At 43.9% G+C, this 13,100-nt stretch overlaps 1 protein-coding gene across 1 annotated transcript; it reads left to right on the forward strand.

Moving 5' to 3' along the window:
- The first annotated feature begins 5,464 nt into the window (after positions 1-5,464).
- On the forward strand, positions 5,465-11,663 carry ECRG4 (ECRG4 augurin precursor). Its single transcript, XM_027716758.2, has 4 exons — positions 5,465-5,739; positions 6,408-6,455; positions 8,909-9,066; positions 11,283-11,663. The coding sequence occupies exons 1-4, from the start codon at positions 5,649-5,651 to the stop codon at positions 11,442-11,444; spliced, it is 459 nt and encodes a 152-aa protein (XP_027572559.1). The 5' UTR covers positions 5,465-5,648; the 3' UTR covers positions 11,445-11,663.
- The last annotated feature ends 1,437 nt before the right edge of the window (positions 11,664-13,100 follow it).

Raw genomic sequence — 13,100 nt, forward strand, 5'->3', positions numbered from 1 at the left:
AAGGACTGGATGCCTGTAAATAGCACACGGTCACTGATGACATGATGTAGCACAAGGTCATATAGATTTTTATATATTTATATGAATAATGCCCACCCCACCAGAAAGCCCAGAGTTTTGGGGAGGGAACAGAAATATGTAAAAACCACTAAGACAGCAATGATGTTTAGGAAAAGGGATGCTAAAACTAAATTGTTAAATTTAAGATTTTTCAGACTTTGCATTTCCTAATCTTTGAGTAGGTGCAGCCTGTTTGGTGGGTGGGTTTGAGGTTTACTGTTGGGTTTTTTTGTGTATGTGCATTCTGGATGTGAATGATAAAATAAAGGAACAACACAAGTAAAAAATAGCTCAGAGACAAGAGTTCAGAAAAAAATGCTTTGAAGCATAAAAAATAAGAATCCCAAGAGACAGCACTAAAAGAGAATGATTTTAATGAAATCAGGCCATGATAAAAAGACAGGTATTAACGTACTACAGTCTCTCTCCATCTCCCTTCCTGTTAAATCTGAAGCGTGGATGTGCTATATACTTCCAGTTTTATCCTAAAAGGATACTGGAAGCAGTGGAAGAGAAAAAGGAGAAGAATTTCTTAGAGAGAGAGTATTTTTATCCCTCTGTGGAAATGAAGCAGCCATGATCAGATAACATTGCCAAACTAATCTGCTTCTCACTGTGCTTATTACCAGAGTAATAAGTTTAATTCTGCAGCGAGGAAAGCAAAACACTACGAAAGGAGGAGGATGGACAGACCGACAGACACTATTTCTTATTTGACAGGCTCAGACAGATGCTGCAAAAAATATCAGCAGTAGCCAAGCACAGGAGAGAAAAAGAACCCCAACAACTTTATTTTAAGCTATTTTCTATGGAAAATATGAGCTCTAATATTGCTAACATGGACCAAAGTAATGGTGCAACCAGTTGAGATGCAATGGCAGAAATGTGTCCCAAACCTTGCGTCAAGGTCAATGAGTCTCTCGAATAAACTTTGCCTACAGAAAAAAAAGTGTTTGCCCTGGCACTTGGGACAATGTCAGGACATGTCTAGAGCAGTGGAAGAAATAGTATGAAACTCAAAATGTTTCGGAAAGAACTGACTGATGATTTAAATATTCTTCCTTCTGTTTGGAAGAAAAAAACTCATGCAGTTTTCTTGGAACAGGATGCATAAAACAATCTGGAGTGCCAAGTGCCTCTATCCTAAGGCTAGAGACCAGGCCAATATGGTTGGGAGATTTTGCAAAAACCCCATTAGCAGAAAGTAATCATTTTCTGGGTGTTGGTAGTGCTGTTCAATGCTGCCGTGTTCTTGATCAAATGGATAATTTTAATGGATTGTTAAAATCTACATGGTGCTTCTCTGCAAAAGTTGAAGTGTCATCTCCTGCAATCCCTGGACAATTTCCAACTTATCTATTTGCCTACTAAGTTATGCTGATGTCAGGCCTGATTATTCTATCATAAGTCTCACTATATGAGACTTATGAGGTGGTTCTTGGAAACCCAGATTTTGAAGTCCTGTGATTATATAAGCATTTAATCTACAACATATTTAAGAACATTATTGTGTTGAAATGCTTGAAAACATGAAGCCTAATAAAGGAAGAAGGAATAAACCAAGATCAATCTTCTTAATGCATTTTTTTGTGCTTGAAATTACTGAATATCCTTGAATAGCCATTACTGATACTATCTCTTACATTTTAATGAATAAAACACAGTTCTCTCAACAGCTATTGTGATGAGATGCAAAAACAGAGGAATCTTTTTGTACTAAATTTTAGGCAAAATGTACAATAATAATAATAATAAAAATAGTAATAAAATTAAACACTTAAAAATTCAGGATGCTTTGAGGCAGACATTTCCTCTTCCCCCCCCCCCCCAGTTAAACAGCCACACATACCCACATCACTTTAGGTATCTGCAGAAGCTGCTGGGCTTAAAACCACTATATATAAACTCAGAGATCACATAGATGAAATAGGGTAGCCCAAGCAGTCACTAAACATGCAGCAAGTTGCAGAGCTATTTAACGAACCAGCTAGAGTCTTCTTTACTTATCCCAAAAATTATACATTAAGTTCTGCAGGCTCCAAAGACAAAGCTGGCCAGCAGCAGACTCAGGTATCAGAATTTCTCTGTCTTCAGTGATCTCTTTGCCTTGCTCCTGCCTGTAGTTTCTCAAGGTCAGGCTCAGAGTGGTTTCTGTTGGATTGTTCCCAAATTTTTGCCTCAGGCTTGCAAGACCATAGTCCTCAGTCTAGTTCCATGCTGGGAATGTGATGAACCTGCCAGCTCCAGCAGCCTGCCATCCTGAAACAGGCATTCCTCCCATTCATGGTTCCCATTATGCTATCAGGCTTGATGGAGTTTACACCATGTGTGAAGGGACCCTGCTCACTGTTCCTCATTCCAGAGCTGTCTGGGGAACAGTTTTGCTGACAGCATTAATTAAAATCTTTCAATAAAATTTCAGCACCAAGAGCCTACTATTGTCACCAGTGGTGATGAAAGACATTTAACTGAATGACATCATTAGTGCAGACTTGCTTACCTGGTGCCCTTGGGAATGCTGCCCAACCATCCTGCCAGACACCTTTAAGCACTGGCATGCCAGTAGAGGCAAACCAAGCCCTAAGACAAGCCTTAAACTCATCCATGTTTTAAAGAAAGCAATGTCACTGCTGACAGAGAGATCCCGGGAAAACACTGAATTATCCAAGTTGCACACAGAGCAACTGTGTTTTTTCATGGCAAATAGCAGAAAGGGGTACCACAGGCCCGTCAATTGGATATTCACTTGGGGGTAAATATTTCAAATGACAATGCAGTAGCTGAAAGCTCAGCAGAAAAAAATACGTCTTTCTACAATGCCAGCGCAACAGTGCCTTAGTCCTAAAAACAACCCTAAAAGAACTAAAGATTGCTACTGGGAAAATGCCAGTCACCTTTCACCCTTGCCTTTGAAAAGAAGTGGTGTTATATTTTTACACAGCTTCTTTACTTTATGTCAAAAACTTCTGTCCCTTGAACTGAGAAAGTGACCTCTTCTGGGGAGACACTGCACTCAGTTTAAACCTGAGCATTATAGCTTTCTGTCAATCACTTCTTCCATCACTAGAGCAATGATTTTCTACAATAACCTTGTACTTGAGTCAATCTATTCTCTAGGTTTCACCAGATTGCATTTCATCCCAGCAGCTTCTTGAGTGATATATTTGGTATCCAGAGGAGACTCTGTGCTTTGTATTCCATTGGCCCAGAGGCAAAAAGAACCTGAAGTTCTGCATACCCCCAGCTCCCACACAAGGCTTGTTATAAACCACCCAGCTGAACGAAACACCCTTTGCCATTACCACTATAGCAGTAAACCATGAATATTCATGAATTATTGCCCTGGTTTTATAAATTATCTCCATCATAGCTTTTACATGTAGCCTTGCATATGTGCTTCACTTCTGTCCCTTCCAGCTATATTCTGCAAATAACTATCCAAAAACCTCAGGTGGTTTTTGCAAACAGGCTGTCAACGTTAAGCTGATGAAAGAGTGCGTTGATTCAGAAGACGAGACGTGTGCTCCAACACATGGTGTTGTCTGCTGACACTTGAAGCATGGGGCTATAGGGAAAAATCACTCAGAAGCAATGACAGAAAAGACAAACACATTTTGATTCACGGTTGTGTGGGAGTTGAGCCGGGACCTCAGCTTCCTATAGGAGTGCTTCCATCACAGGGATCTGGAAGGTGCTGCTACCTCCTGCTTTGCCTCCATAGAAAGATGTGGCTCCTGCAGAGAGCAAGAGGCACTTTGGCTGGAGCAACTGCACGGTTTTTCAAGATGTTGCTGTTGCCACTTCAACTGGGATCACAGAATCACAGCATCCATAGAATTGGGTTGGAAGCAACATTAAAGAGGATCTTGTTCCAACCTGCCAGGGACACTTTCTGCTAGACCAGGTTGCTCGGAGCCCCATCCACAACTTCTCTGGGAAATCTGTTCCAGTGTCTCACCACTCTCACAGTAAAAAATTTCTTCCTAATATTTAATCTAAATCTATTCTCTTTCAGTCTGAAGCCGTTCCCCTTGTCCTGTCACTACATGCCCTTCTAACAAGTCCTTATATGAAAGAGAAGCAGAGAGGTTTGAGCATTAGCTCAAGGGTGCTGGGGAATGAAGGGCAGCAAGGGAAAAGCTTTGAGTGCAGGTCCAAATAATTTTTTCACAAGGGGAAAGATCCATTGGGCAAACAGCACCAGTTGCATGAAGTAGCATTCAGGCTGAGGCTGAGGCACTGCTGAGGGACCAGCCCATGCTGATGATTCTTCTGCATTTTATGGTGAGTGATAAAGCCAGCCATGGGGTCTGGTCCCACTCCCACAGTCAGCTGTATCTGAATAGCACTGACAGGTTACACATCTTGTCACAGGGAGTTGCCACACCACTGCACAGCTCCCTCAGTGTGCACTCCTGTATCTGTATATACGCACACATACATATTCAATATACATATTTATATACAATTACACCATATACAGTATGCAAACTGTGTGTGTGTGTGTGTGTGTGTGTGTGTGTGTGTGTGTGTGTGTGTGTATTCAACTGCAACTGATCTGGAACTGATCCTTGTATCACAAAGCCAAGACCTCAGCACTTGCCGGATTTCTCACAAGTAGTTTACAGAGAGAGCTCAGCTCTATCTTTTCTACTCTGGCACGGGTTCAGCAGGAGGTGAGATGCTCATAACGGTCTCCTGGGTGTTGTGGGTCTCTGCTGTGAGGGAAGGGAGAGGTTTGTGTCTGAGGATGGGTAAGGAATTAACTAGGAATGCATCTGGGGTGTGTCTGGCATCTGCAAGGGAAGGAACTGAAAGATTAATTCACTGAGGGAAGGTTAAGTCTCAATTAGGAAAAGAGAGAGTAAGTTCAGTACAGTTATGAACCTCCTGAGCAAGGGCTTTTAGTTTGTGACTTTGCTTTTGGTCCCTGAGTTCTTACCACAAACTAAAACTGTCTATATGCAGAAAAAGAAATCAAAATTATTTGAAATGCGTTGCGGTTTTCTGTGGGCTTGGGTGATGGGAGGAAGGGAGAGGGAAAAAATCCTGAACTAAGTCACCTTTGGTGGATTCTGATTAGTTTTTCCACCAGACAATCTCTCCATTTCCATCTGATTTTACAAGGAACAGACAAACTGGGTTTATATAGAGAGCAATGTGAAACGACAGACTACAGCTATTTTTTTAACTCCCCTGTCAGAAAAGCCAGCATGAACCGCTGTCGGGTCTTTTCCATTCTCGCTGGATTGATTACGTGTAACACCAAAAAAAGGCGTTGCTGGCAAGTGGCCGAGCACACGGGTGGGTGCCTGGTCCTGCCCAAACGAATCTCGCTGCACCTCCAAGCGCAGGATGCACAATCCCACGGAAGTCCGCGGAACTCCACCCGACGCCGGGGAGCTGCCGGGGCCAGGAGAGCTGCCTCTGGACCCGCCCTCCCCTCTCCGGCCCTGCCGCCTCCCCGCCCCTCCTCGTGGCGTCGGGCCCCTTCTCTCCGCTTCGGCTCCTCCGTCCCTGCCTCTGTCTCCATCCTCTCCGTGTCCTCCCGCACAGGTGGGTCTCCTCGCCTCGCCGCCCCCGCCGCGATGCCGCCCCCGCGTCCCCGCGGGGCCCTGCCCGAGGCGTCCCTGCTCCTCCTGCTGCTCCTCCTGCTCCCGCTACTCTGCGCGGCCCCCGGTGAGTGAGCGCGGCGTGCGGGATAAGGGACAGAGGGAAAGCATAACCCGGCGCGTCCTGGGGAGCGGGAAAAAGCCTTTTCCTGGCATTCCGCGTGGGTTAGCACCTTCGGACGCTCCAAAACTTGTGCAAGTTGGGCATCTTTTAAAAAAGGTGCTTGTTTGCCAGTGAACTAAAGCATTTCGGAGCAATCGGGCGCTTGCAGGTCTCCTGTTCTGCTGCCGGACCGTGGGCTAATGCCTTGGGGATCAGCAGGATGACTGCTTCGATGTACTTTCGGGCAGACTGCCAGTCTGCCAGACAACGTTTGGAGCAGTTAGCATGGCCCTCACCCAGTGACCAGGGTTTTGTGCCTCGGATGCTGGTACTGGCAACAGCTGTGGTAGTCTGATGAAAAATATAATTTACTTGGTGAAGAAGGCCAGCATCAGGATTCTGTTGCCAAGAAGAGCTGGGGAGGGGATGCTGGAGTGTCAGAAGCTTCCCTGTGGTGTGTGTTGCACTCAAATGTGGAAAAGGGAGTAAAGAGAAGCACTGGGAGAAGCTTCTCTCTTTTGCTTGTTGACCTGGAGCTATGACAAAAATACTTCTGGTATTTTTTGAGAAATAATCTTTATGTTGTTATTTCCTTCTCAATAAATGCATGTGCTTTATTTTTACTTGTCTAGATGTTTCAAGGGGAAATAAGCTTAAACTGATGCTTCAGAAACGAGAAGGTAAGTAAGGAAGCAGCCAAATGCTTTCCTTTATTTTTCCTTTGAATCAGTTGCTGTCAGTCGAGGCTGCTGCTGTGGTGTCCCTGTACCTCCAGCCCAAGGAGAGCAGATGGAGCAGCAGGCTACAAGCACACAGCCACTTTCGCTACGTACCACACCAAAACCTCCTGCTTGGACAGAGCCTGTGCCTGCATGCCTGTTTGGGACCTGGTATGGGCAAGGCTGCAGGCTCTGCTTACCACAGCCCACTCCGAAAACTGGGGTTCCCAACCTCAGGCAGCACGCTGCCTTTTCCTCTGTGCAGTGCATAGCACCTACCTTTTCCAGTGTATGCATGGCAGATGTGGCATTTATCTGGTTCATTCTGGGAAGTCACAAGCTTTTCCGAGGAATTATAATGCATGGAAATTCTGCTGGCTCAGGCACAGAGAAGAAAATGTGCAAACCTGTCTTGCTTATGATGCCTTGACTTGTTCTTTTTGTCTTCTTGGCCCCGCATGTGCTTCCTTTTTGGAAGACTGCTTTCTTACAGGAGAGATGATGGGCCCAGCAGTCAGATGCACAGAATGGCTTGCTGGTTGAGGGAAGGATGTGGAAATCATGCTAACTGAGAACAAGCAGCAGATGAAATATCCCAGAAGTTTTGATCACCTCCCCTCAGTCTGCTCTGTCGCTGAACCAAAATATTTATACCGCCACAGAGGGGACTCCCACTTTCTGCAAGCCTGCCTGATTTCTCACTGGTTTTTTTCTGGCATCACCCAACATCTCTTACCTGCCCTAAAATATGTATCCCATCCACATCTGTTTTCCTTGTGTGCAGGTTCTCTATGTCACCATTCTGCAGCGTTTGTGTGCAGACAGGAGCAACCCACGCCCTCCCTGCACCCCAGCAACAGGCCACTTGTTTGTTCAGTTCCCCTGGGGAGAGGGACCACCAAAGGGGAGGCTTTTGGAGCACGCAGACAACATGGCTTAGACCAGGAAGAACTGCAAAGCCTTGAAGGAGGGAACATGTAGCCCCTGTAACTCCAGCCTCGCTCCCCTTTTCTGGTTGGTTTCTAAAGTGAGCAGGCCAAGTGCACAGTACTGTTTCCCTTGCTGGCAGTGTCTCTTGTGTGAGGCTTATTCATGGGACATTTGCTCAGCTGTCCCTCTTCCCAGTGATAACACCCAGCTCACCCTGTTACCAGTTTCCAGCTCATCATCACAGGACAGCCTACTGTTTCCCACTCTTTCTGCAACAACTCATCTATCACTTCTATCTCTTGAATCGCCTGCTCACTGCAGTCCTTTGTCTCCCTGACAGTCTGACCAGCTCCTACTTCAAAGGTTTCCACATCTCCCCTTGACTTCCCTCCCTGCCTACCCCAGTCTCTTCCCTTGCAACCTCCAAAAATCTCCATCGACACCCATGTTCCTGATTTCTCCCTCATTCCAATGAACACTCTGAAGCCAAGACATTTCTCCTACTCCCCCAAGTGTTTCTTGTTTCACAGGCAGATCAATACTAGGCTTTATCATTTCTGTGTGTGGCTGGGGCTGGCCAGTCATAGAATCATAGAATTGCTAAGGCTGGAAAAGATCTGTAAGATTGAGTCCAACCATTTACCCAGCACAGCCATGTTCACTACTAAACCATGTCTCCAAGTGCTACATCTACCTGTTTTTTGAACACTTCCAGGGATCGTGATTCCACCACTTCCCTGGGCAGCTTGTTCCTATGTCTGACCACCCTTTCAGTGAAGGAATTTTTCCTAACATCCTGTATAAACCTTGCATTACTTGAGGCCTTTTCTTCTTGTCCTGTTGTAGTCCTCACATCCATACCTTTTGGAGGTACATAAATTCCTCTAGCAGCCAGAGCAGATTGCCTGACTCTTGGCATGGAGCAAGCCAGACAGTCACATCTGAGTCTGGCAGGTTGAGGACATTCCCATGCACCCACCATGCAGTGTGCTATGAAAGCCTAATGGGCTTTCATTTTCAGGCATACAGGGCATTTAGTAGCACTCATTATTTCAAAGCTACTTTCTTACACAACAGATTTAAAAATCTGTCTTTTCATGTGTGCCTCTCTTCACCCTGAGAAGTTAGCAGTGTTTCTCCAGCTTCCTGAGGCTTCATTCCAGTTTCTGCAACTGCAGCACAGAGAGGCCAGTCTTCTGTTCTCTCCTCAAAGCACAAACACATTGTGTATGTGCTCTTTGGGTGTATACATTTAAATTCCTCACTAAGCTGCTGTCTGAGCTCAGAAGAGCTTTTAAAAAATCCAGGAGAATGAGGGTAGCTGAGAAATCCTATTACTTCAGTGATTCCTGGGTTTATTACTGTACTCTGTGACAAAGGTGATGGCATGATGTGAGAAGCATTTTCTTACCTGCTGCAAGCAGTACACTTCAGGCTGACCAAATATTTCCTGGCATGCCTTTTGTGGGGGGAATTAATTTCAGCCCCTGTTGCTGCAAAGCCTGAGGTGTCAGTGAAGGAAATGGCAGCCAAGGAGTTCCTGAGCAGCCTGAGACGCCAGAGGCGCCAGCTGTGGGACAGAAGCCAGCCTGATGTACAGCAGTGGTACCAGCAGTTCCTGTACCTGGGATTCGATGAGGCGGTGAGTATATGAAATGGAGAGCAGCATGAAGAAAAGAAGGCTCCGGGAAACCTTATTGCAGCCTTTCACTACTTACAGGGAGCTTATAAAAAAGAGGGAGAGCAGGTAGTGATTGGACAAGGAGGAATGGTTTTAAACTAAAAAAGAAAAGATTTAGATTAGATATTTGGAAGAAATTATTTACTCACAATTATTTAGTTACTTGTGGTGAGGCACAAAGCAGGTTTCCCAGAGAAGTGGTGGCTGCCCTATCCCTCTAAGTGTTTAAGGCCAGGTTGGATGGGACTTTGAGCAATCTGCTGTAGTAGAAGGTGTCCCTGTCCACGGCAGGGGGGTTGGAACTAGATAATCTTTAACGTCCCTTCCAAGCCAAGCTTTTCTGTGATTCTATAAGGCTTGGGAGGGGTTCAGACTGAGCAGTGGTGAGTGAGGATGCACAGCCCCGGGGTTTCCAGGGAGAAGCTGCTTCTGTCCACAGAGACTGAGATTTCTTTTAAAGTAGCAAATGTCACACGGAAATATTAGCTCTCTTACTTGTTAAAGATTTCTGCAAAATGTTATTAGTAGAAAAAAATTACATTAAGATTTTTGGTGGAGTTCCTGCCTGCTATTGAAGGTAAGCTTAATAAATTGCAATTGGACACATGAACAAAGTTTGCTTTGAGAAATAAATGGCCAGGCTCAAAGCAATCAGTTGTATTTCAGGAAATTAATTTGTCAGCCTCAACCTAATCAGTTTGCTTTTAAACACGCTCAGAAATCCACACCAAACTGGTTATGATTGGCACTCATAACTTGATGAAATAGCACTGACATCATGTACCTAATGCACACGTGTGCCTCCTTGGTGTGGGCAGCTCCTGACCACCACCAACACCAGCAGCTGTGCCTCAACTCTAAATGTGAAAGGAAAACCATTTGATAATATTCAAAAGAGAAGGATACATTTTTTAAAAGCAGTTAATTTGTAAAAAGACTGGAGTGGAATCAAGCTCTGCACAAAGCTCTACTAAATAGATGCTGAAATAGGGCAAAAATAAGTGCATTTGGTTGCAGTCCAACATGTAGCATCATTACTACTTTTAATAAGGGATAAAAATAGTTATAGATGTTGAATTCTTGGCTTCTGTCAGCTGCATGAATATGTTTAATAAAATTGCATTGGAACAGGCAAGCTGGAGTACATTTTAGACCTTCGTGCTATGTGGATTGCTTAGAAGATGAATGCACTCATTTTCAAAGCTGCAACAATTAGAAAAATAATCCTTTGCTTGAGCTGAAATAATGAAGGGTACTTTTTTTTAATTCTCCTGGACATTATGTGGATATTTTTAACAGCATGGCTATGTCCCCCTTCATCAATAGGAATAGAAAAAAATAGGAAAAGTGTTTCATACATCAGAAACTTAAGACTGGGGGCAAATACCAAAAGTAGTAAAGACAAACCATGCAGAAAAAGTGAATTCTCCTCTGAGTTCCTGTGTGTATTTCAAAAACTGAAATGAGGCCTGTTGAGGGATACAATGAATCCACTTAGTAGGTTTTCTTGAGTATTAAGACACAGTTTTAACAATGAAATAACTGTTTGTTCCAGCAAAGGACTTGGGTCATACTTAGCCATTGTGTATTTTGCAAAATTTTTTTTTTCAAATCTCAGCCAAAAAATATTTCCAAAGAGTCATTCAGATGGAAAGGCTTTGGCTTGGCAAGTATTTGATATCCTTGCACACTGTTTTTCCTCTGCTGTTTTGAGCAGAATTGAACTGCTTATTGCATTTCCATAGCTAGAAGGCTGCGCTGTACCTTCATTTTTACCCATGCAAAGACAACTAAACCTTTACATTTTTAAGTGCAAAACATTAAAATGGTTTTACAGTCCACCACTGACAAGGCAGTAGAGATATTAAAGGTGCTTAGTGCACATTTCAGTTGAAGGCGTTCTCACTTTCAGGACTTTAGAGTGGGCAGAGAGTGTAGGAGTGGGTGCCAGGTGGGGTTGGAGAGGGACAGTTTCTGTACTCGGGATCCTGATGATCCCATAGAGAAGGCAAAAGGTCTCAAAACCTCTTACATCTAAAGATTTAATTTACGACAAATGTGTGAAGGATCCAAATTTTTGAAAGAGGCTCTTGCACCACTTCTGTTTCATCTCACTGTTGTAAAGTTTCAGGCTGGAAAGCAAATGTCCCCCCATTTTTTTTTTTTATTTTCGGCAGAAATTTGAAGATGACATCTCCTACTGGACAAACTTAGGGCGTGCTCGTAATGAATATTATGGTGGGTACTACCAGCACCACTACGATGAAGATTCTCCAATTGGCCCACGAGATCCACACAGCTTCAGGCACGGAGCAGGCGTCAACTATGACGATTACTAAAGTCATTTATCCTACTACAGCTGGTGCCTGTAGGGCTGCACTGGGCAAAAGTGAGTCCTCCCTCAGTCAGAATGACCCCGCTTTCTTTCTATTCATGTCAAACAGCAAGAGTAAAGGAACTGCCAGACTTTGATGAAAGCAACATGATTTTAACTACCATTACTTAGTAGTACACTTTATATAAAGTGTTTTAGAAATAAAGCTTTTTCAATAAAATAAGCAGGTTGCCGTTATTCAGTAGAGTTCATAACAGCAAGTTTAATTCCAACTCTATTACTGCGGATTTCTTTTTAAAGGACACTTTCATTTGCTTTACTACAATCAGTTGCAAAATTACATTATATCATCTACTTTGGCATATAGAATATATAATATAAGCCAGTATACTTAAGATATGCCTGCTCATTCAGATTTTTATCAACAAATAAATCCAATTATTCTTGTGGGAAAAGAAAAAAAATTCCTCTTAATTGAAGTGTTGCCTTGTTGCCTCCTCTGTTGTTTCCATACCTACTGCACACAGCCTGTATGACACGGCACTTCTGCAGCTCCTACTGGGTCAAGGACAGATATTCACAAAAGCTAAATTCAGTGCAGAGGAACTCGTCTACCTACAAAGCTTGTGAAAAGAGTCTCCAGGGAATGGGCTCAAGGCATGAACCTGACTTCAGAAGTAATTGCTGAGATGCAGAGCATCTAACCTGAGTGGCCCCAACCCCTCCCAGGCATGATAACCCAAAGGTTATCTTTGGTGAATATTCCCCTTTTTGTCCATTCCACTTAGCGTCAAGCTTTCAGCTGAGCTCTAAACAACAAGCTAAGCTATTTAAAATGAAGTTAGTATCAGACAGCATCCAACACAATCCCCTGACATAATTTCCTACTGTGAAGTTCCCTCTATCCCCAATTCAAACTGGAATGTATGTGCATTAGTCTGAGCATCAGAATATATCAGAGACTAGGCATCTGTCAATGGGAGGGTTGTTGGTGGCATTGTGTATATTAAGAACCCTGAAATACAACCAACTTTTGTACCACAGCAATGTCAGCCAATATTGTAGAAAAGCACTTATGGAAATCTAAGCCTAGGAGGGAGATTTCGGTGGTCAGGGGCTTCAGGAGGAGCTCGGCAGGGGAAAGCCCTGCTGGTGCTTGACAAATGTAGAGGACTGGGAAGGGGCAGCTGAGGAAGGCTGGCTGCTCCTGAAGAATCAGGATAAAGAGAGATGAAATGGTTTCCTCCAGCCATAGCAGTTAGAGAAGACAGAATGGATGCTTTAGCTGTCTGTCATCTAAAGCTTACAAGAAATTTCCAAAGCATGGATCATGGCAACACCATTCTTTACACTTCACTTCTTTCTTAACTCTGAGTGTATTTCCTAATCTTTCAGTTAAAGCCCTCATTATGTTATGGACTGGTGTCTAGGAGAGGCAGCCCAGCACTATCCAGCTCCTTCCAGGAACACTTCCAGGGAGATAGCTCTTTGCTGAAGGAGTCAAATGGAAAAAACATATTAGTCACTTCTCTGCATGCACAGATACACGCTAGCCTAACATGCTCCAAACCCTCAGCTTTCCCTAGGCTTGCTCTTAGCATCCTTGCCAGCTTAATTGGTTTAAACTGGTGCGTTTTCTTGGTAGAAGAGCCTTTATTCC

This window comes from Pipra filicauda, unplaced genomic scaffold, assembly GCF_003945595.2.
Source record: "Pipra filicauda isolate LSUMZ 115617 unplaced genomic scaffold, ASM394559v2 scaffold74_size2892960_pilon, whole genome shotgun sequence".
Classification (NCBI taxonomy): domain Eukaryota; kingdom Metazoa; phylum Chordata; class Aves; order Passeriformes; family Pipridae; genus Pipra; species Pipra filicauda.